This window comes from Homalodisca vitripennis, chromosome 2 (assembly GCF_021130785.1).
Source record: "Homalodisca vitripennis isolate AUS2020 chromosome 2, UT_GWSS_2.1, whole genome shotgun sequence".
NCBI classification, from domain to species: domain Eukaryota; kingdom Metazoa; phylum Arthropoda; class Insecta; order Hemiptera; family Cicadellidae; genus Homalodisca; species Homalodisca vitripennis.
In genome coordinates this window covers 109,685,022-109,706,121 of record NC_060208.1, presented here as the reverse complement: position 1 = coordinate 109,706,121, position 21,100 = coordinate 109,685,022, and the positions used below count along the sequence as shown (strand labels likewise).

The window sequence follows — 21,100 nt, the reverse complement described above, 5'->3', positions numbered from 1 at the left end:
TTCTAATATATCCGTCTATGGCGTGGGAAAGGTTAAAATATGTCTGTGAAATGCTGACATTTAAATTTCATATTTAAACGATGCGCTGGCCCTTAGAGTGGCATCATCAGCATATAAACACAATTTTCCAAAACCACTCCCCCATACAAAATTTATTTTTATGTACATAAATACTCATAACATGACTGGAAACAATAACCGTCCTGGAAAAAAACACCCAAATAAGTTTAAACTTGATACAAAAAATTCACAAACATATAATTGTCTGAACTGATTTTCTTGGCCAGTTTGCTAGGAAATTTCATTTCAATATGGCGACTGTTTAAATTTGTTTTAAATTCAGAACTCCATTACTTATGAACCTAGAGAAAGAACAAAAATTGTTCTATAATGCTTATATGTACATTTCGTAACTTTTTGTCATAAACATTTTTTGGTGTCTCAACAGTTTTTAAGATAATGAGCTTATGTAAATTCCCTGAGAATAAATTAATAATATTTCAGTTGTCGCAAAAACTACCTACTTCTTCCGACTGAGTCAGAAGGACCATTATAAAGAAAGTTTATAGAGGTAATTGATTTTTGTTTCCTTGAGTTTCTACGAGGGGTATTAGAAAAATAAGGTTCCCTATGCCGCCGAGACAGAATGCGATATGTTGGGACAAATCTGGCAACACTGTTTTACTCATCAGCTGTCCCTCTCTCTATCCATACCACTCGCGCCTCGCTACGTCCAACAGTGCCGGTCTAGCTGCCTTCGAAGATCGAGCTCCCTATCGTTGTTACCACCAGATGCGAAATTCGTGGTGTGATACGTTTTTTAAATGCAAAACAGATTTCACCTGTTGAAATTCATCGTCAGTTAATCGAAGTTTATGGGCATATCTGTTCAACACGTTCGGAAATGGTGTAGAGAATTCAGTGAAGGCCGCATGGAAAGTCATGATTAAAACCGAAGTGGACGGCCTTCAGTTTCAGATGGAGTTGTTGAAAAAGTTGAGACAATACTGCTTGAAGATCGGGAGAATCACCATTCACAGGAACAACAGTAAAGTCTGACAGATATTGCGACACATTAAGAAAACTGAGACGCGCGATCCAGAACCGCCGGAGAGGAAGATTGTCCAGTGGTGTGAGGCTTCTTCATGACAACGCTCGACCTCATGTCTCACGTAAAACTCAAGAACTGCTGACATATTTTGGCTGGACTGTTGTGTCCATCCCCCCTACAGCCCACACCTAGCCCCAAGTGATTATCACTCATTCCCAAAATTAAAGGAACACTAGGGTGGCCAACGCTTCAGTACCGATGATGAAGTCAAGGAAGATGTTACTCGATTCCTCAAAGGATTGGCAGCAGAATTCTACAACATGGGGGTAGAAAAGTTGGAGCATCGTATACAAAAGTGTTTGGACAAAAACGGTGATTATGTGGAAAAATAGCTAAACTTTTAAGTTTTAAATTGATGTATAACAACTAAGTAGAAATATAGAGATGTCTATTTGAAAAAATCATGGGAACCTTATTTTTCTAATACTCCTCGTATAAAAATTTCCGCACAGAAGTTGAATTGATGAGATATGATAGGGGATTTAGTTATCTGCATAAAAGTTCTTGTGTAAAAAAATTATTTTGGTATTGCGAGAAAATGCAATAATTGTAACCACAAGTACCATCCAGATAATACAGCTTTGAAATACAACTCAAATAATATTTATTCTCATCTTATTATATACAAATTAAAAGTATGTACTTGTATTTGTTAATTCTCCTTTTAGTTTCCACAAAAATTCTATGATGAGGTAGATTTCCTGTCTCCTATTGTTTGGATAGACAGTGAGACCTTGCAGCTGGTCATAAATAGCCAAGGTCCGAATAAAACATTACCTACCTGTGTAATTAATGATTACATTTAATTGTTTAGAGTTATATAACATAGAGCGTTAGCAAATACATATCTAACAATTATGTCACACTGTTATATTTGACTGTGAATATTAATAAAACTGAATCACTCCAGGGTACTATGTGCACTTGAGCACGCTGGCGGAAGTCAGAGAACAAGTGCTACAGTATGTGCCAGTGATGGCCAGACCTATGGTGCTCCACAAGGATAAACATCCCACCATCTGGACACCCGTCTATGCTGATACTACGGTCAGTAATATCTCAACATTTTTATCATACTGTAAGGGTACAAAATTAGGTTTTCTTGTTAATATAATATTTCATATCATTCTTTAACAAAATTAATAAAGAAATTTTTTAGCAAAATTCATACTATAATGTGGATAAGTGATGATGCTATTAAAAACTTACCTCTGTTGTAATATTGTAATTAATTCAATATTTTATCTGTTATTCTCTAAATTTACATTCTATGCTACATTATATAGAAAAATTACTATTTTACATTCTTACTACTACCTTCCAGCTCCATGTTAACCTCACATTTTGTTACCCTCTTACAATTTGCATTGCTTTAAGTATTCTGTTCTATATTACCAGTCTTTTTTAACCCTTTGGCCAGTTATTTTTTACACTGTATGCAACCTACCGTCTGTATTATTTATATTTTGCAATTTTTTTTAAATTTGTAGTTTGTAAAGTAAAACATTTTAAATTTCTTGTAATTAGTTGTTTTGTTATTTTTATTGTATTATTACTAAATGTAAAACTAATATTAATTTTAAGCTTGGTTTTAAAATTTAAAAAGCCATAAAATTATGTATTACCTTTCAATAGTGGAGTTTTGTTGGTAATCCTTGAAACACTGTCCGATACAATTTTACTTATTAGGTATTACACAACACTATAATCACAAGGCAAATAGTCCATTACAATAAAAATGCTGTAAAAAAAAACTATCCATAAATACTGCCATTAGTATACGTGAACATTACACCACATCAAAGCAATCCATTGACTCACTAAGTAGTCATAACAGCCAATCTAAAATAACCACCTATTTCTGAATGATTTTTGTCTGCAAATCAATTAAGAGGAATAGCCAGAACTGATCCTATAAGCTCAGTGGTTTACTGGAAGTGTACTCTAACAAGTTTCAGGTTGAAAAAGTTAAAAATATCTTTGCAAGATTGTCACTCTGCACACCATATGTGGCAAACTGCAGTAAAGGAATAGTTAACCTTGCGTATATAACATGTATGGCAAACCAGACCAAAGGATTAAATTCTAATTTCTGGAAATGTTATTAAATTGAAAACATCAAATTTCATGCAATACTAATGGTAAACTGTAAAAGAATGTATCCAGAAACCAAACTTCATGTGGATAAATAGTAATTGAAAATAGAAATGATCTGAGATTTATTTATATCTAGTTTCTTGTTTCTTTCATCAGGAAACTATCAGGTTAGCCTTCCAACAGCAAATTATAAAACTAGTAGTTATTTAGTCAAATTGTTGTCAGTGTGAAAGTAATAATTTTTATTTACATTGTGTAGATCGACTACTTATTTTTGTTTTCCGCTTATAAGGACCCGTCCATGACAGATTGGCTATGGGAGAAAAAGGAATGTAATGAGCAGAAACAACGTTCCATGAACTTTCGTAAGGATCGCCAGAAGTTCATGGATCCTGACGAACAAGAAAAACGGAACATTGACAAACTGCGGAAGGTGAGTATTATTTCAGCGTCATAGTTATCTTAACAATGATTTTTATAATATAAATAGTGTATTCTTGATGTATTGTAGGTGTTTAGGTGAATGAGATTTTATCATATTATCATGGACTGAAAATTGCATTTAATTGTTGGAGAGCAGATTAACCCATTGCGGATCACTGACGAGCTGGGCTCGTCACGCAGCAGCCGGGCCTAACGGCACGGTGACGAGCTCAGGTCGCAAAAGCGGTCTGCTTTTAAATTTCCCTCCAAATAGTTCTGTTAATGTCTGATAGATCGGGCGATCGTCTTCACTTGTCTACTAAGAGTGTTTAACAACAGTCTATGTTTAGAGTTTTCAAAACTTTTATAAACATCATCCCTGCCACGCCGTAACCTTGCTCGCGTGTTATCGTTCCTACATCACGGATACCCCAGCAGGCCCATGTTCCATCTGAACGAATATCTTCGCAGCTGAATGTTCTAGTATACAATAGCGAGCGATATGATGTGGCGCACCATTGCTGTTCGTGCGGCCGCTGACCGTGAATTAATTCGCGCCCGCTGGTGCCCGCGCGCCAAAACAATACGATCCGCAATGGGTTAACATAGTGGATTGTCAGAGATTAAATTAATCTGATAAGAAAGTAAATAATATTACCATGAAATATGAGGAGCGTTTATAAAGTATGAACTGTTTCTCGCCATAGCCATGTAGTTCATGTTATTGCCACAAAAATCATGCACTTTGCCTTCTGGCATGCCTTGCAAACACACATAAATTAGTTACAGTTCTGTAGCTCACTTATAATTGTCACTGTTCATTTTTAACATGTTTTAGATCATTTAATTGCCCACTGCCTGCGAAATCCGGTAAGTGATACATTTTTTTTATCTCAAGAAACATGTAAAATTTCCATTGTCAGCTTGCTGGATCTTTTGTTTTATGTTGCTCAGCGGAGCTTGGTTATGGTAATCCTCTGCATTGACTGTCCTTTCTTGTGGCATGAACTCCAGAAACACCATGTCTATCCAAATAAACAGTTGCCATGATCTTTTGCTGTGGCAAAGTTTGTTTAGCCATGACCTTGACAGGAGAGGATGTTTGTCGCCATTCCTTCAACAGGAATTCCTGAAAAGAGTGGATATTGCGAATCGACTGTCTTCATGAATTTTCATGTTAATTATCATCACCAAGTCTTCTGAGACCATGGGTGGTTGACCTGAACATTTTCATCATGAATGTATACATGGCCCTCTTTAAACTCTCTTACCCATTTCCAAACTTTACCTTCACTTATTATGATATCTCTGTACACTTCACACAGCTAAAGGTAAGCTGGCAGCAGACATGGTTTTTGCAGTCCAAAAACATATCACTAACCGAATTTCACAGGTGGCGGGTGATTCAATTATCTTAAATATGTTAAATACACACAGTGACGCTTATAGATTATCAACTGTAGATTTTTCAACAGTAACAAAAAATTGTAATTCAAAGTAAAGTGTAAAGAGTATTAGCTTGTTCTGAAAGCCAAATCACAGTCAGTACCTGTCTATATTTCCAATACAATATGTTTATGAATATTAACGTAGAAAAGTCATTGTCAACAATTTTTTAAATAAAATCTTTGTAATTTCATTTATGTGAATTGTTAAAAAAAAAACTCTTTATGCAATGATAGATGGTAATTTCTGGAAACAATTTCAGTTTCAAGATCAGACTGCAGGAGATACAACCAAGTACAGGTTCATGACGTCAGTTTCGATGCCAGTATTCGACAAAAGAGATACAGCGGTAAGTCCTGATATCTATTTAAACAAGATATGTTAAATCTTTTGCAAAACATACACAATATTTACTAAACTAAATGCAGGTACTCTAAGTTTTGTAATGAAATAAACTGTCCTTCATTCTATTTTTTTTTAACTTTTGTAATAAAGTTTAGTCAAAATCTTTAGAATATAATTGAAAAGCTGCAAAGATGAAATATAAATTACAATTTTTAACAATGTTTTACTAAAGTATTTTATACATTGAATGATTTTAAATTGTTAGTTTAAAACAAATATGAAATAATAACTGAACCTTGGAAGACAATTACATTGGGAATTTAAAAATTACTTAATTTTCAGTAGCTTAAAAATCTTTAAAAACCTGATTATCAGTCTAATAGAGTTGCAGTTAAGAAAATATTGAATTGTTATATATACTTAAGCAACATGATTTTAAATACCTTGATTCCTTGGACAAGCTTTGTTATGGACAAACATTATACGTATATATGTGACACAGTGGCAGGAATGTTTCTGAATTAATATTGTTAAAAGTCACGTCATATTTGTTCAAGATGTTTTAAATTCAAATAATATATTTGGTTTAAAAATGTATATGTGTAAACTACAATATATGGTGTGGCCAGAGTTTAATAGAGGGCATATCCCTAACTGAGTCCCATTGTGTTGTAATTAATTAACAGTGGATTAATACATTGTAATGCCTCTTTCCCTGCCCTATCCTTAATAAATCATAGGATGGTCCATTTATAATAAGCCACTAACATTTAAACAGACACCAAGAGATGATATACTTTAGTTTAAAGAGTGTGTGTCAAAAGTAACTGATCAGCTGGGTCATTTGTTTTGAATTTAATAAAAGTGAAACTTTTCACTCATCCACATAAATTTTCATATCTATATTATTGTGAAATAGTTCTATTTACATAATAATAATTTATTACCAAACCAACAATATTCAAAACAAGAAATTAATTTAAATCAATTAATTATAATTTTGTCAGAGCAGACTTGTGAACTGTAATGCTGTTGTAAAAGTTTATTACCAAAAAAATCCCTAAAGCTTTATGGCTTTGAAAACAGCTTAAAAGGATAGTTCTATGGCATGAAATCTAGTTATGAAGATGTAGTCTCGTTTTTTTAAACGAGACTACATGTTAATAGACTACAATGTTACGAGACTACAATGTTAACGAGACAGCAAAATGTAAATAGATTACAAATCTTGTTCTGAACATATGTCAATTTCTTGACATACCTGTATTGAGGGGAAATGTATAAACAGTTTGTGAAAGTTTGCTTGCAGATTAATGACGGTATATTAAATTAAATACACTATCTGGCATAACTTATAGCTGTTCTAGTGAATGTTTTCTGAAGAAGTGTAAATGAGAAGGTACAGTGCAAAATGTGTGCCTCTGAACTTTCTCTACAACAACACACATGTTCATGTAATGATCATAGTGGTGGCATTTAGGAGGAAATAAAAGGACAGCTCAGCTTGTGAAGGGAAGTTATCGGGAATCAATAATGGCAACAACAACAAAACTCCCAGAGGACATCACTGACTCACAAAGTGTTTCCTGACATATATAGGCATTAATTCATGTAATGCAAGTTCAGAGCAGCATAAATATTTTCTACAAACTTTTGTATACTCCCTTGTTTTCAAAATATGGCAGGAATTCAAACCGTATTGTTTTGCCCCTTTGACACGTCTTCCATTTAATATAGTGGCACTATAACACTGAAAGGGCTGATTATGTTAATAAAGATGATTTGACCCTGATTTCATTAAAATTGAATTGTGTGATTTCAAATGATGACTTCTGTTTAAATTGATGAGTGTCAGCCCCACGTTGGCTGCGGTAATTTGCTGAAAGCCCCTTACGTTGACTGCGTCAATTTGCTGCGGATCTCCTCCACGTGGTAATTTGTTGTGAGTCGGTTCTTTAGTGTTGTTGACTCACCATGTAGTTGTGCGCCTTTTTGTCACCAGTCCCACGTTGCTGTACCATTTTGCTCCGGATGGTGTTGGTCGCCATCTTGCCCAAAATCTGCCCAATGCTAGCTGCGTTCCCTTGGTACTGCTTAAAACTTATTAAATTTGAATGTCTGTGGTGTTATCACCAACAACAAGTCTATGTCTATCTCAGGTTTTAAAATTTGTTGAGTGGTGATTAAAAAATTTAATATCACTCCATCACACTTTTTATAAATGGGATATTCAAAGAAAAGTCAAACCAAGTGACCTTGACGTTAATTTATTCCATGTCATACTGTCAATACATATTATAATTTCACTCACCTTGCAATGCTTTGATAATTTAAAAGTCTAAAATAATATCCCATCCTTCATTAAAATTTCAATACACTATATAACAGATCACTACTATCCCAGGAGAATCAACACAACCTCCTTGCTTCAAGTCTGGTAAGAGAAGACCGAATCTCCGTATAAAACTACGGATACAGATTCAAAACAATACTCATCCCCTCTCTCGTTCAAATCAGCGTCTTCACGAATAATTATAATTTGATTCTTTTCTTATAATTGTCGAAATTTATCACGTTTACTATAATTAATCAATTTAAGTCTTTCTATTTTCTTTTTATTATTTTTTCAAAGCTTTTTATTTAAATTTTTAGCAACATGTGCTTTATGACGTCATCAATATACAAGTCATTTATCCCACAATTGGCTTTTCTGCGTAATTCTATTTAGCACCTTTGTAAAACACGAATTTTGGTTATGTTTACTTCATTTTAATTAATCAAATCTTTTCCCGTATAAAGTTTAATATATTTCTTCGTTATTAATCAAATAAATCTCAATTCCGACAACATGTGATTCACTGACGTCACAGTCTGCCGATTCACTGACGTCACAGTCTGCCAATTCCCCGCGAATATTCAAATGTCGTAATTTGACCTGTTACAAAATCACACCATACAAAAATTCCCAAGCTGGTCTAGTACTTTGGGCACATCTGTATATTTTGTTTGTGTTTTTTTGTATTTATTTCAGCATCAGAAACAATGCGTCAGCTGGTAAGTGAATATTTTAAAGCCTGAGAGTTAACTACTTTTGATCTATGGCAGTCTACGTAGTATTTTGGGAAATTTAACCAGTGTTTTCTTTCACTTTTAATTTAGCCATCTCTACAAATGGTCAAAAACTTATAGTTTATGTTTCCCTTAATGACCATTATACATTACATATTATTTGTTACAATAATGCATTTAGGTATTCAAAATAGTTTTGGACCAAGTTTGCATTGCTTTTTAGTCAATTTTAAGTAAATCTAATGTAGATATAAATAATCATACAATTTTTAATTGAATTTTTCCAATCATTTCTTGTTTTAATAGTAAAATATGCTTTAGTTCAACCAAACTGTTATATAATGTAACAATCAATCAACAATTTTCAGTCAAAACTTGAAGGACTTTATCTTTGAATGATCAGCTGGAAAACAGCACTGGAAAAAAGAAAAATTCTGATGATAGAAATGTGTGCTGAATGTGTTACTAACTGTTCCGTACTTTCTGCAGAACATTACCGAACGTGTTCTGATTAAAGAAGCATTCTGGGTACAGAGAACTCGAGAGGTATAGACATGTTTACACCCGTACAGACCAGTATGTAGACCTAGCGACGCGGGGAGACTGTCTGTTGCTAGTGTAGAAACATTATATAGAATAGATCGTTACTGTTAGATAGTTGTAGGCTTTTAATATGTTCCCTTTATTACTGTGTTTTATCATTAATACGTTAACTCCTGTACATGGTTTAGCGATAGTGGAAATATTACACAAGTTGTAATGTAACGTCTGTCCCCATACTTCATAGATTTAGAACGAAATAGAACTACAGTATGTATATGTGTGTGGTTGCTTAGTTAGATCAATAGATAGAGTTTGGTTATTAACTCGTCCCTCTTTTCATCAAGAAAGTTCTTTTTGTTTCATAAATTAAGAAAGGACGATTTATTTTTTACAGGTACCACCAATGTATAATTCATACCATTTTAACCATATTAATTTTGCAGAATATTTCAATAACTTTGTATTAACATTAAAAAGGTGTCAAATGATGTTTTTAATATGAATTTATTCAAATTACAAATAATTAAAAAGGAGAGAATGTTTCTTGTGATGATAAAAGACAAATGTATTGTTAAAAGTAAGTTTCTTAATATTTTTGTTACAACCTGTTCAATCCTACATACAATATAATTGTATACATAATACAATAATTCTAGTCCTGAAGTACTAAATTTGTGTAATAATCTTTTATATATTTCCTTGAAAACTCGTATTAGTTCATTGTTACACTGCTGTAATCATTAATTTGTGCAAAATCATAATCTAATAATTGTTGAAAGTTGAAAATTGTTTTGTTGGTTAATTTTAATAAATTTTCTATAAGAGTTTGGCCACCCAGTAAGATTTTTTTGGAAAATAATGCAAATTTATTAAAAATATTGATTTACAAAATCAATTTATCTCCTATAAAACACTATAAGGTGTCCAAATATTTTGTAATATTTTTAATGTTAATGAAATGTTTGATTAAACAGTATTAATACAGATTTGTAATTTGAATTTGTTCAGAAGTCGCAAAGAAATTTCAAAATTTTTCCACATACACAAATAAAAAGTGAATGTTACAACATTTTTCTAAACAAAATATTTTTGTTCTAAATTGTTTTCTCATTTATTATTAATATCTTATGGCTGATGGGTGTTTTCATCAATATTTTATTCTATGATAAATTATTATGAAACTCCCATATTTCTTCCAAGCTTTAACAATAATAATATATTATTTACCAAATAGAATTATCATCAATAATAGCGGGGACTCTATCAAAACTTCATTATGAGTATAACGATCTAAATTCATCTTTTATTTAAGTTTAGATCTAAATAATCGCCTGATACTAATTGAGGTTTGACATTTCCACACTTTAATTTAAGAAAAACAAGAAACATTATTAGGATTTTCTGAGAGGTCACTCAGGATAAATGGGCTTTTCACCATTTTAATGTGATTAGATTAGTTTGAATAATCTCGTACATAACCGCAAATTTTATTTTTAGAAAGTTAAAATTGGCAGAGATTGCTATGACGTGGATCCAACGTGTGCAAAACCAAAAGAGGTAGGGTGAACTGATGTTTGTGAGTGCGTTCTCAATGTTATCTGAGCGATAATCTGAGGCGCTGAGCTTGGCTTGCTGACTACTGCACTTGCCTCGTAATGCACTCTCCGGAGGTCATGATAATCTGGATACCTGTCCAACCGCTCTTGCATATCCTGTTCATGTTACTTCCACAACACCTATATTACCCATCGACGTAGAATAACTACTGGATTGTTCACCCGACTGTCCGGCTCGCCTTGTTCTTCCCAAATAATGATACACCTGAACAGAGCTGTCCGACAAAGGTGTGAAATAGGTGTGGAGGATAAACGTTATTTCCTTTCTGTATCTTACTCAATCCTTCATTTTTGGTTATCTTAAAAACATATTGAGTCTTATTAGAATTGTGAATTAAAAACTCAAAAATGCTCCTCTCACACAGTCAAAAGAATTATAGATTTTTAAAACTGAAATTTTATATTGTATATACATAATAGTTTAAAAAAATCTCAACCCTCTAACTAATATATAACATTTGCATATATAACTAGTGAGTTAACAACAAGTGTTGAACAAGGTTTTCCCCCAATGAATATTTAAAGTAGCTATTTGAAATAAATCTAAGTAAAAAAGCTAAATAGCTAATTAAAATAAAGTGTAACAAAATGTTAACAAAGACCTATGGTGAGTCTGCTATGAGTAAAACAAGGGTTGTGGTATAACAATATGCAAAGAGGGCTGTGAAGACATTTAAGATGACGATCACTCCAGATGCCCCAGCACATCAACAACTGATGAAAAAAATACAAAAAAGTGGAAAAAGCTTATGAGCGATCGCTGTATTACAATCAGAGAAGTCGCTGTTGGCATGGAAATTGATTGCCCATGCCATAAACATTTTTGGAATGCTTTAGGTATGAAACATGTGGCAATAAAATTTGTTCTGAAATTGTTGAATTTTGAACAAAAACCGGCAAATAGAAGTTACTCAGGAGCCAGTAAATGAAGTCAATGATGATGCAGAATTACTGAAAAGTGTTATAACATGTGTCAGATCATGGGTTTGTGGATATGACATAGAAACTAAGGCTCAATCATCCCAGTGGAGGCATTCTGCATCACCAAGACTGAAAAAGGCTTGACAAGTGCAGTTGAATGTGAAGGTTATGCTCACTGTGTTCTTCGGTTTTAAAGGCATATTGCGTCATGAATTCTTGCCACAAAGTCAAATGGTCAATATGGAGTAATACCTGCAAGTTTAATGTTGTTTGCGTGAAGCAATAAGAACCCAGATTTGCAGCAAAACAATTCATTACTTTTGTACCATGATAATGCACCTATTTTTGGCCAAAAACAGTATGGTAACTACGCCCCTGCCTCCATATTCTCCAGAAATGGCTCCGTGTGACTTTTTCTAAAAATAAAGAGAACCTTAAAGGGCTGTCATTTTACAACCAGAGATGATATTAAAAGTGCATTACTGAAAGAGCTAAAAGCTATCTCAAAGATCGAGTTTGAGTGTTTAGAGGATTGGTAGAAGGGTTGGCTCAAGTGCATTTTTAATATGCATACAATATTAATGTAGACAAATAAACAAATTTAATTTTAATGAAAATTTTCATTACTTTTTAAACATATTTTGACAATCAGACTCTTTGAACCCACTAACTTAAAAAATTCCCATTACTTTTTGAACAAACCTCGTAATATGTTACATTTGAAGCATTGGTTGTAGTTGAAATAAGCTTTAGAGTAAATCATGAATGGTTGGACTAAAACAAAGTGACTCAACAGGGATTTCTTGCCATGTTTATGGTGATTGTAAAATATTTAAAATATGCAAATGTTGCTATAAATTAAAATACAGAATAGCTATATACAAATACAGCAAACCTCTGGTAATAAAATGAAACAACTATATACACTTTGACATCAAAATACACAGATAGAAAAACGTTTTAGTCTAAATTTAAACTTGAATATTTAAAAACTATTTGAGTCTGTATGTAGTGTGGAAGTTTATAAAATATCTACAATACAATACAAATATATAATTTAAAATATATAGATTATTTGGTTTGTAAACTCTAGTCACAATTTTCTTGGTATTTTATGATGTAACGTTAAAGAAATAATTACAGGAATATTAAAATAAATAAATAAATAAACACATCCTCTGTAAAAAAAAAACTCAGCAGTTCATTGTATGCTATGAGGAGAATTATTGCTACTGGTACAGCAAAGACTGCAAGAGTTGCTTACTTGGCCCTCTTTGAGAGCCATATGACATGGAATCACCTTATGGGGGGGCTCCTCCTGTGGCAACTTAGAAAGGCTTTTGCTTCTCCAAAAGAGGGCATTATGAACACTGGCTGAATCGGGAATACGTGATAGCTGTAGGAAAACTATTCAATATATGGAAATTCTGCCAGTAATTTCTCACTACGCTCTGGCAGTGATTTCGTCTGCCTGTACAAATGGACTTCAAATACTTGCTGCTATTCATCAACACAATACCCGATTTGCCAGCAACTGCAATCTTCCATTTTGCCGCACAGCATTGTACGTGAAGAAACCAGTGTAGCCCATACCAAGTTTTACAACCTTCTCCCAGATAACTTGAAGAGTCGAAACAACCATAATCTTAGACTCCATTTGAAAAAATGGCTTGCTCAATGACCATTCTACACAGTGGATGAGTTCCTGTCCTGGAGAAACTTTGACAGATATATTTAATGTAACTTCGTTCTTGTAAACATGTGATGTAATGTAATTTTTTGACGCCTTTCAAATCTTAATGATTTTTGAATAAAGTTATTCTCTCTCTGTCTCTCTAAATAATTGATGTATTTGATTGATTTTCTTTTTGTATTAATTGGGTTGATAAGAACCATAACAAAATTTTAAAATCTCAAAAACAGAAAGTATATATTAAACCATTAAATACATTTTAACCACTTTTATTTATAGGTTTTTCTACAAGTGGCTTTACAAACCACAATTAATCTAATAGTAAAGTTCATCAGTTTTGAATTCAAAACCTCTTGAGTCAAAATTCTATGTGTTATGTACATCCAACATAGCTGACAATGATTGATGGCAATGTCTAATATAGTTGACATGGGGAGCCAGATAGTTCTCTTGTCGCCTACACAATCCAGTAGTTATTATACATTGATGCTACACCACCCTACACCTCCTGCTTGTTCTCTCTCTCTACGCATGTCGACCGGTCCAAAGCATTGAGGGAAGCGAGCTGCCTGTGTAAAGTAAATACTATTTGGCGTTTTTAACTGCTTATAAGTTCAGTTCAGCTGATAAATTCAACGAAGTCAACATACTCTGTGTTTTTGAAAGAGTTAGTTAGAACGAAAATGATGTTGATTTCAACAGTTTAGTCAGTCTATTAAGAAGAAGGAGTGATTAATATGATTCTATTTACCAAACACAATTATTCCAGTAAATTAATTTCATTATAATTATTTAAAATAAACTTTGAAGGGTAGCTTTTAACAGATTTGTGTTCTAAAAATTTAATTTATACACATGGATATGACTTTTTAATGAAAACTAAGCTAGATTTTCTTACTGACAAAATAATCAACTCCATTGCGGTTTTTCTGTGGAGCAATAAATTAAAGTGTATAACAATTGCAAAGGAATACAAATGAATGAAAGTTCATATTATAGCCAATTAAATGTAAAGGGATATTTTCAAAGCATATTAGATTTTAATTAATTTTTGCTCAGAGGTTTTGTTTTTAAAGAGAAGTTTGTGTAAATCCTTTTGAATTGGTAGTTTGTTTTATTGTAGTGCTTGTTATGCTTTAAAACGTAATCATAAATAACAGTACCCAAAAGATTATTTATCACTTTACTGATTAATTTTAAGATAATAAATATAATTTAATATTTTTTTAAAGTATTAGTAGATGTACTTTTTATTTTGATAATACTTCACAATTTCCATCCATTTAATGTATGGTGAAGTGTTTTATAGCTTGAAATTGATTAGATTGTTTGGTAAACTTCTAAAATTTTCTGAAGCGGTTTGTAGTTTGAGTGTGTAATTAATTGTTCTAAATACTGCACAGATATAATCGAATCTTCAAGAAATCTATAACACAGTCAACTCTTTATCATCCAGATATGGATCAATGAAATTGCAACTTAATTGTGATGTTAGTTCTTAAGCTTGCATAGCAGGTGTATTGAATATAATCTAAAATTGCCAGATCACACTAAATCTGAACATTGCTAACACAATTAAAATCTTGAGATATTTCGGCCTTTCTGTAAAAAATCCATCCTCACTCAAAGCTGTCAAAATATAACTGGCTGAGCTAGTAATGCACACCCTCTTATAAAAGTGAGTGCATTTGTATAGTGTTTGCATCTGTATAGTGATTGGCTGAACCTTAGCCAAGTGATCAATAGTAGTTGATCAATACAGTGATCAATATGGCTTCTTTTTTTCCCAGGCACTCGGCTTTGTTGATAATGTGTTAATGTGTTCATCAAAGTTATTTTATCTGTTGATTATTTCTAATATTTTTAATATGATTCTTAGATGATAGAAAGTATTTTTGGGGTAGTAATATGAAATTAAAATTTGTGGTGAAAATCCTTTAATTATCTTGGGTAGTGAAGAGTTGACTGTATTTACAAAAGAAGAAGTGTAGAGAGTGAACACATGCAAAGGAGACATTATCAGATAGCTGTTCTCACTGTCAACCTCCAAAACAGTGTAAAGTGTCTTATCTTCAGAGTGATTATAGTAATTTGGCTAAGCAGACTTTGGAGTCCAAACCTATCCTTATGGTGTGACACTTGTGAAAGCAAAAAAAAACCCTTATTATCCAAACTGAGTCACACATCAATACTGTTCAACATAAATAAAAGCTTTATTACTATCTTTACTGCTGTGAACAATTTTTGTGCTTTCTTTCTATCAGCTCTGCTTACAGCTTTATGCAGATTCTTTATACGGTTTTGTACATATAGGTGAGACATTTGGAAATAGTAGTTAAGTTATAAATAATTGAGCATTTAATACCAATCGGTATTGCAAGTAAACCTCGCTTTTGTTTTCTTTAATGATGTTTTGTAAAATGGCAGCTTCTTAAACTAGTTACATTTATCTGAGTTGCATATTAGTTTGGCTTCAGGAGACCATTCAAGAGTAAGCAAAATAGTCTTAAAACGTTGGAGTTTTAATATTTCTTGAGCTGAACTCAGTGGATATAATAAATAAATTATTTTTGTGCCTGAGCTTACTATTGAGAGGTTTTTGTTTTTCTCTGCTTCCCTATAAATTTGGTGCAATGTTCTTTTCCACAGCTTTCAGCCCTCTATGTTCATATTATTCGTGTGTTTGTGGTAATCTGTGTGTCGGATTTGTGGTTTTTGTGCATCTGTTTCAACTTTACTTTGCCTACTCTAGCCAACTATTAGATATTGTATCATTGTATCCGTTATCTTGCAGAGCAGAGTGTCATTTACATAATTTTGGAGTTAAAAATGCACTTGGAAAAATGTTGGTGCCTGCAAAACTTTTACTGCACATTCTCTATTTATCCTGTGTGTTCTGTGTGGGTTGCTCAGTACAGTAGGACTAATGTATTCAGAGAGTTAGACAATGTATATTCAATAATTATATTAACCTCTATGTAATTTTCACTGATCACAACTTGTTATCCCTAATGCTGTACAGGTTTTACCCTAATAGTCAGTCACATGCAATATATGATGCACTGAAATATGTGTAATTTTACTGTAAACCTTTCCTATATGTGTGCTTTACCTCCTTTATAAAAATAATTGAAGCCTGCCTGTCACAATGATGTTTCTGCCTTTCACAGTGACCACATTACTCTTAACGTTTCATGTTGAAGCAAACTGTCTGTTTAAGATTCTGTTAGCCTTTTTATTGTGCTCCTCTCTCAATGAGAATGGGTTCCAATTTAAGAATTATTATGCAGTAATTATAAAATAGTTATTTGAAGATGATATCCTCTGTCATTTGTATTGGATTTAAATTTTGTATGGTACACAGTAAATAATTTAGAATTATTAGAGGTGAATAACTTTCATTTTATATTAAAAATTTAATTTTTTTTTCATTTTTAAAATTTATATTAAAATATGAGGAAAAAAAGTTAACAGGTGTAAGATCACTTATTTGTTTAAAGTTTATTGATGATGGATGATTTGAAAGAATAACATTGTTGTGGACATTGCCATCATTATATTTTACAAAAATAGAACAATACATATCTAGAACTAAAATCTGTACTCTTCTTCAGGCATCAAAAATACTTGTCATTGAGTTAAGTATGCATAAAAATGTATATATGGCGATGAACTTGTCAAAGATAAATTAGATTGCACACTGGATTAAAATAACAGCACTTCCTGCGGTATCACATTACTTGTTACATCTTCTGAAACTAAGAACAGGTTGGCAATGGTTGAGAGGAAATAAAGACTAGGTACCTTCAGCATAAAATTATTTTTTTCTTGATTCAAGATCATAGTGTATGTTAGAAATTATTGCATAGGTTTCTTTAGTTATTAAAATTTGTTTAGATTTCATTATTAATTTTTTTTATATTAGTAACTGAAGTAGACTTATTTCAATGGAAGGTTAAGTTAGTGGTTGATTTGTTAATTGTGTATGTGAAGCCTCATTTATTGTATATTTGAATAAATCCTCTCCATAGTATATTATGTTGGCTTGATACCAGAATTTCTCAATAGTACTTTTCTCATATTACTGCTAGTTGGACTTGGCAAGTCCATCACCATGAATTGATTAGTATTTCATTGTTCTGTATACTCAACCATAGGATGAAGTTCTTTTAACATTGAAGAAGAGGAGTGATCCCAGTCTTTGAAAAATTGTTTTTTATAATATAATGATGTCAAATGTCCAAAATCTTATTATTTTAAAACTACTGACAGAATATTATATACAGCTGTATGTTGTTTACAATTTTGGCATTAGTATAATTTAGTTGCAGACTGTAAATCTTCTTACAAAAAACATTCTAATCTAAATTGATGTGTTATTTAGCTTTTAAAGTAAGTACTTTATTTTTTCTTGAAATGTAAAAAGTGTTATTTCTAATCATATTTATTGAGCTACTTTTATATGGAGGTATATTAAAATAGTGTACTGCTAATTTATTCTTTGACCAGATCCAGATATAAAATTTGCAGTTTTTATAATGAATTATAAAAAAGTGCATATAAAAATATAATGTCTATAAAATGTGAAAATATAAATTTTTACTTAATGTTGTAGAGATTTTAAAATATTCTTCTTTCATATTATTTAAAAAGTAGATTGTACTACACAATTATTTTTATGTATTAAAAACCTAAATTATGTGTTTTTTTAGATGAAAGTAGCATATTTATTAGGAGTTGCTGGCACAGATGTTCCAGTTGAAGACATCATGAAAATTCTAAAGCCACATTGGGTAAGCTGAATAATATTATAAAAGTAATAATAATAGTAAACAATATAATGGACCTATACATTTTAATAAGTTAGATATTGCGTCTTTTCAATCAAGGAATTTGTGTGAAATTAAAAATTCACGCTACTGTTAAAATTTAGAATGTTAAGCCAGCATTGTACATAAAATATTCTGTCAAAACATGATTTTTACTTGTAATATAAACTGGGTTTTTAGACAGCTGTTGGTTTGTTCAATCAGATTCAGATTCTATCACTTAATTCAATAAAATATAGTGCATGTATTAGAATAAGTCTTTTTTTATTTATAGCAATGTAATCTGTAAAGTCCAGGTATGTGACTGTTAAGTCACTTGTTATGTGGTCCGATAAATAACAACAGTAATTTTAACACTTGAAATAAGTAACCTTTTATCAAAGTTCCATTACTTTGTCGGAGTTTCATTTAAACAAATATTTCACAAATTGAAACTGAATAAGTCAAAACTGTTGCAAAACTTTGAAAGTTCATTGTTTCGGTTGGGTTTGTAACTAAGCAAATAAATGATACTATATCCAATAAAAACTTAAATTTTATTTCTCAGTCTTTTCAATATACGGGGTGTCTATAAAAGAACTCCGGGGTTTTAAGACAAAATATTTTAATAAAGTAAAAAACGTACATACATGTTTTATACATGATTAGAAAGCTTACATTTTCAAGATTTTTTAACAACTTAGTAAAGTTCAATGTGAGCTCCGTTAGTGGCACGGCACACGTCGAAACGGTATTCTACCTCTTCCCATGTCCTGGCGAGCATGTCTGGGGGAACGGACGCCACGCAATTCACTATTCGTTCCCTGAGATGGCGAACATTTCGAATTTTCTCCGCATAAACAGGATTCTTGATATGCCCCCAGAAGAAAAAGTCCAACGGAGTCATATCAGGGCTCCTTGGTGGCCATGGAATAGGTCCTTCCCTTCCAATCCACCTGTTACCGAAACGAGCGTCCAGTGACTCACGCACACGCAAACTGAAGTGTGGCGGCGCCCCATCTTGTTGGAAGTAAACTAAACCTTTCTCCGCCTCAATCTCATCCAACTGAGGATAAACATACTCCTCTAACATGTCACAATAGACATCACCATTGATATTCCTTTCGGCAAAAATGAAGGGACCTATGACTCTGTCATGCATAAGAGCACACCAAACATTCACTTTGGGCGTGTCACGTTCGTACTCAATAAACTCATGGGGCGGCTGTGAACCCCAAATTCTGCAATTATGCCTGTTTACAGTTCCGTTCACATAAAAGTAGCTTCATCACTAAAAACCACACTTTAAAAAAAATCATTATCTTCATCAATTTTAGCCAGCATGGAAACAGAAAAGTCGAATCTCTTAACCTTGTCTGCCGGTTTGATATGGTGTAAAAGTTGAATCTTATAGGCAGTTAAACGAAGTCTTTTATGAATTACCTTATGGACTGTTGATCTTGGTAACCCCAATTCCAGACTGCGTCTTGTTACCGATTTCTTAGGGCTTCGAGTGCATGAAGCTCGGATTCTGTCTACATTCTCTTGAGACACACGCGGCCTACCCGGCGACTTTTGCTTCAAAACACTTCCTGTTTCCTTGAACGCACTTAACCACTGACGAATTGTTTTGTCTGTAGGCGGGTCAACACCATAGCTACGTCGAAAGTTTCTTTGTACAGTAACAACAGAATTAGTTTCTATGAGCCAAATAATACACTGAGCCTTTTGTTGAGGGGTCGCCATAGCGCGGCAGTCCAGACGACACTGACTGCCTGCCGCAGCCGCTACGTCATTTCAAGGTCAACGCTCCGCAGTGCTGCCAACTGTTGAGAGAAACATTCCCAATTGGTATGAGTAAAACTCTTTGAGCTGCTTGTTTCAAAGGAATTGATCAAATGTTACTATCTTTTATAGTTTTAAAAATATTAATTTTTTAAACCCCGGAGTTCTTTTATAGACACCCTGTACTTTGTTGACTGTATAAAACAAAAACGTTAGTCGTCGTTTTGCATTTCCTATTCAAAAACCTTAAAAATAGCACGACCACTACTGATGGCGAGAGAAAAGAAGACACCTGGATTCTGGCCTATCTGAAATTTGCAGGCGCTACTACTCGTATGTTGCCGCGCCTTGTTTCGTAATTCCATTATTGTTTCGCTGTTCCATTGCTAGGATAAACAATTCGCAGGGTTGGCTGTGGGGTGAAGCGCCTTAAATTACCGCGCGCGGCAACACACTAGTACACAGCTGTGCGCCGGCACGGGCCAGGTCTCTTCTTTTCTCTCGCCACCAGTACTCACTCACTCAAGTAACATAGCCTCTGTGTAACGCTCATGACATAACAAGGAAATGTATGGAGACTTTTTGATATTCCTAACACTTCTTTGAGAAGGAAAACAACTACTTTCTTCATCTAGAATGTTCAAACCACTTCCCTCTTGTGTTCACATTATGCCACAAAACATTATTATTTTCATAATACTAAAAGGCTTTTGTCTCTTTTCAATTAGTATTATTCCCAACAAAATATGTTACATAACTCTTGTATGGTGTTCATTTTGTTATAAATGTGCTTAAATAATTTAACATCCAAAAATCTGTTTGCATAGTCTGAGAGACGTTGTGAATTTGATTGCTTCTGCACTTTTAATTTTTTTTCTGAGGTTGAATAGCTAAATTTTCATAATGAGTATTATGAGAACCTTCTTTGCCAAAAAGTAAACAATAATTATAGAAAATCTTATCACTAATTTTCTAATATGTTAGCCATTCATAGTTTTGCTAAGAACTATATTCTTTAACTAAGAATATTTAAACATTCTCTTGTAAAACTTTTCTTTCTTTCCCAGAAATTTGATACCAGACAACCCTAAATCATCATCAATGACATATGTTAATTTTTATCTGTAGAATTTAGACCATGATAGTAAATTACTGATATCTGATAAGTTACCTGAAAATGTATTAAAGTCTTGCAGTACTTGTACATTTAATCATCTGAATGATACAGTATCATTAGTCTATA

At 32.8% G+C, this 21,100-nt stretch overlaps 1 protein-coding gene across 4 annotated transcripts in view; it reads left to right on the top strand.

Annotated features, from left to right (window-relative positions):
- Positions 1 to 21,100, top strand: part of LOC124354571 (voltage-dependent calcium channel subunit alpha-2/delta-3) — a 97,034-nt gene that overhangs the window by 21,847 nt on the left and 54,087 nt on the right. For 2 of the 4 annotated variants that reach the window (XM_046805129.1, XM_046805126.1), the window contains exons 8-12: positions 2,022 to 2,158; positions 3,501 to 3,641; positions 5,340 to 5,426; positions 10,532 to 10,591; positions 17,977 to 18,057. In XM_046805129.1, coding sequence (XP_046661085.1) covers positions 2,022 to 2,158; positions 3,501 to 3,641; positions 5,340 to 5,426; positions 10,532 to 10,591; positions 17,977 to 18,057 — 506 coding nt within the window. Of the gene's footprint in view, positions 1 to 2,021; positions 2,159 to 3,500; positions 3,642 to 5,339; positions 5,427 to 8,980; positions 9,038 to 10,531; positions 10,592 to 17,976; positions 18,058 to 21,100 lie in introns of all 4 variants that reach the window. The other 2 variants (XM_046805127.1, XM_046805128.1) reach the window with 2 other exon arrangements.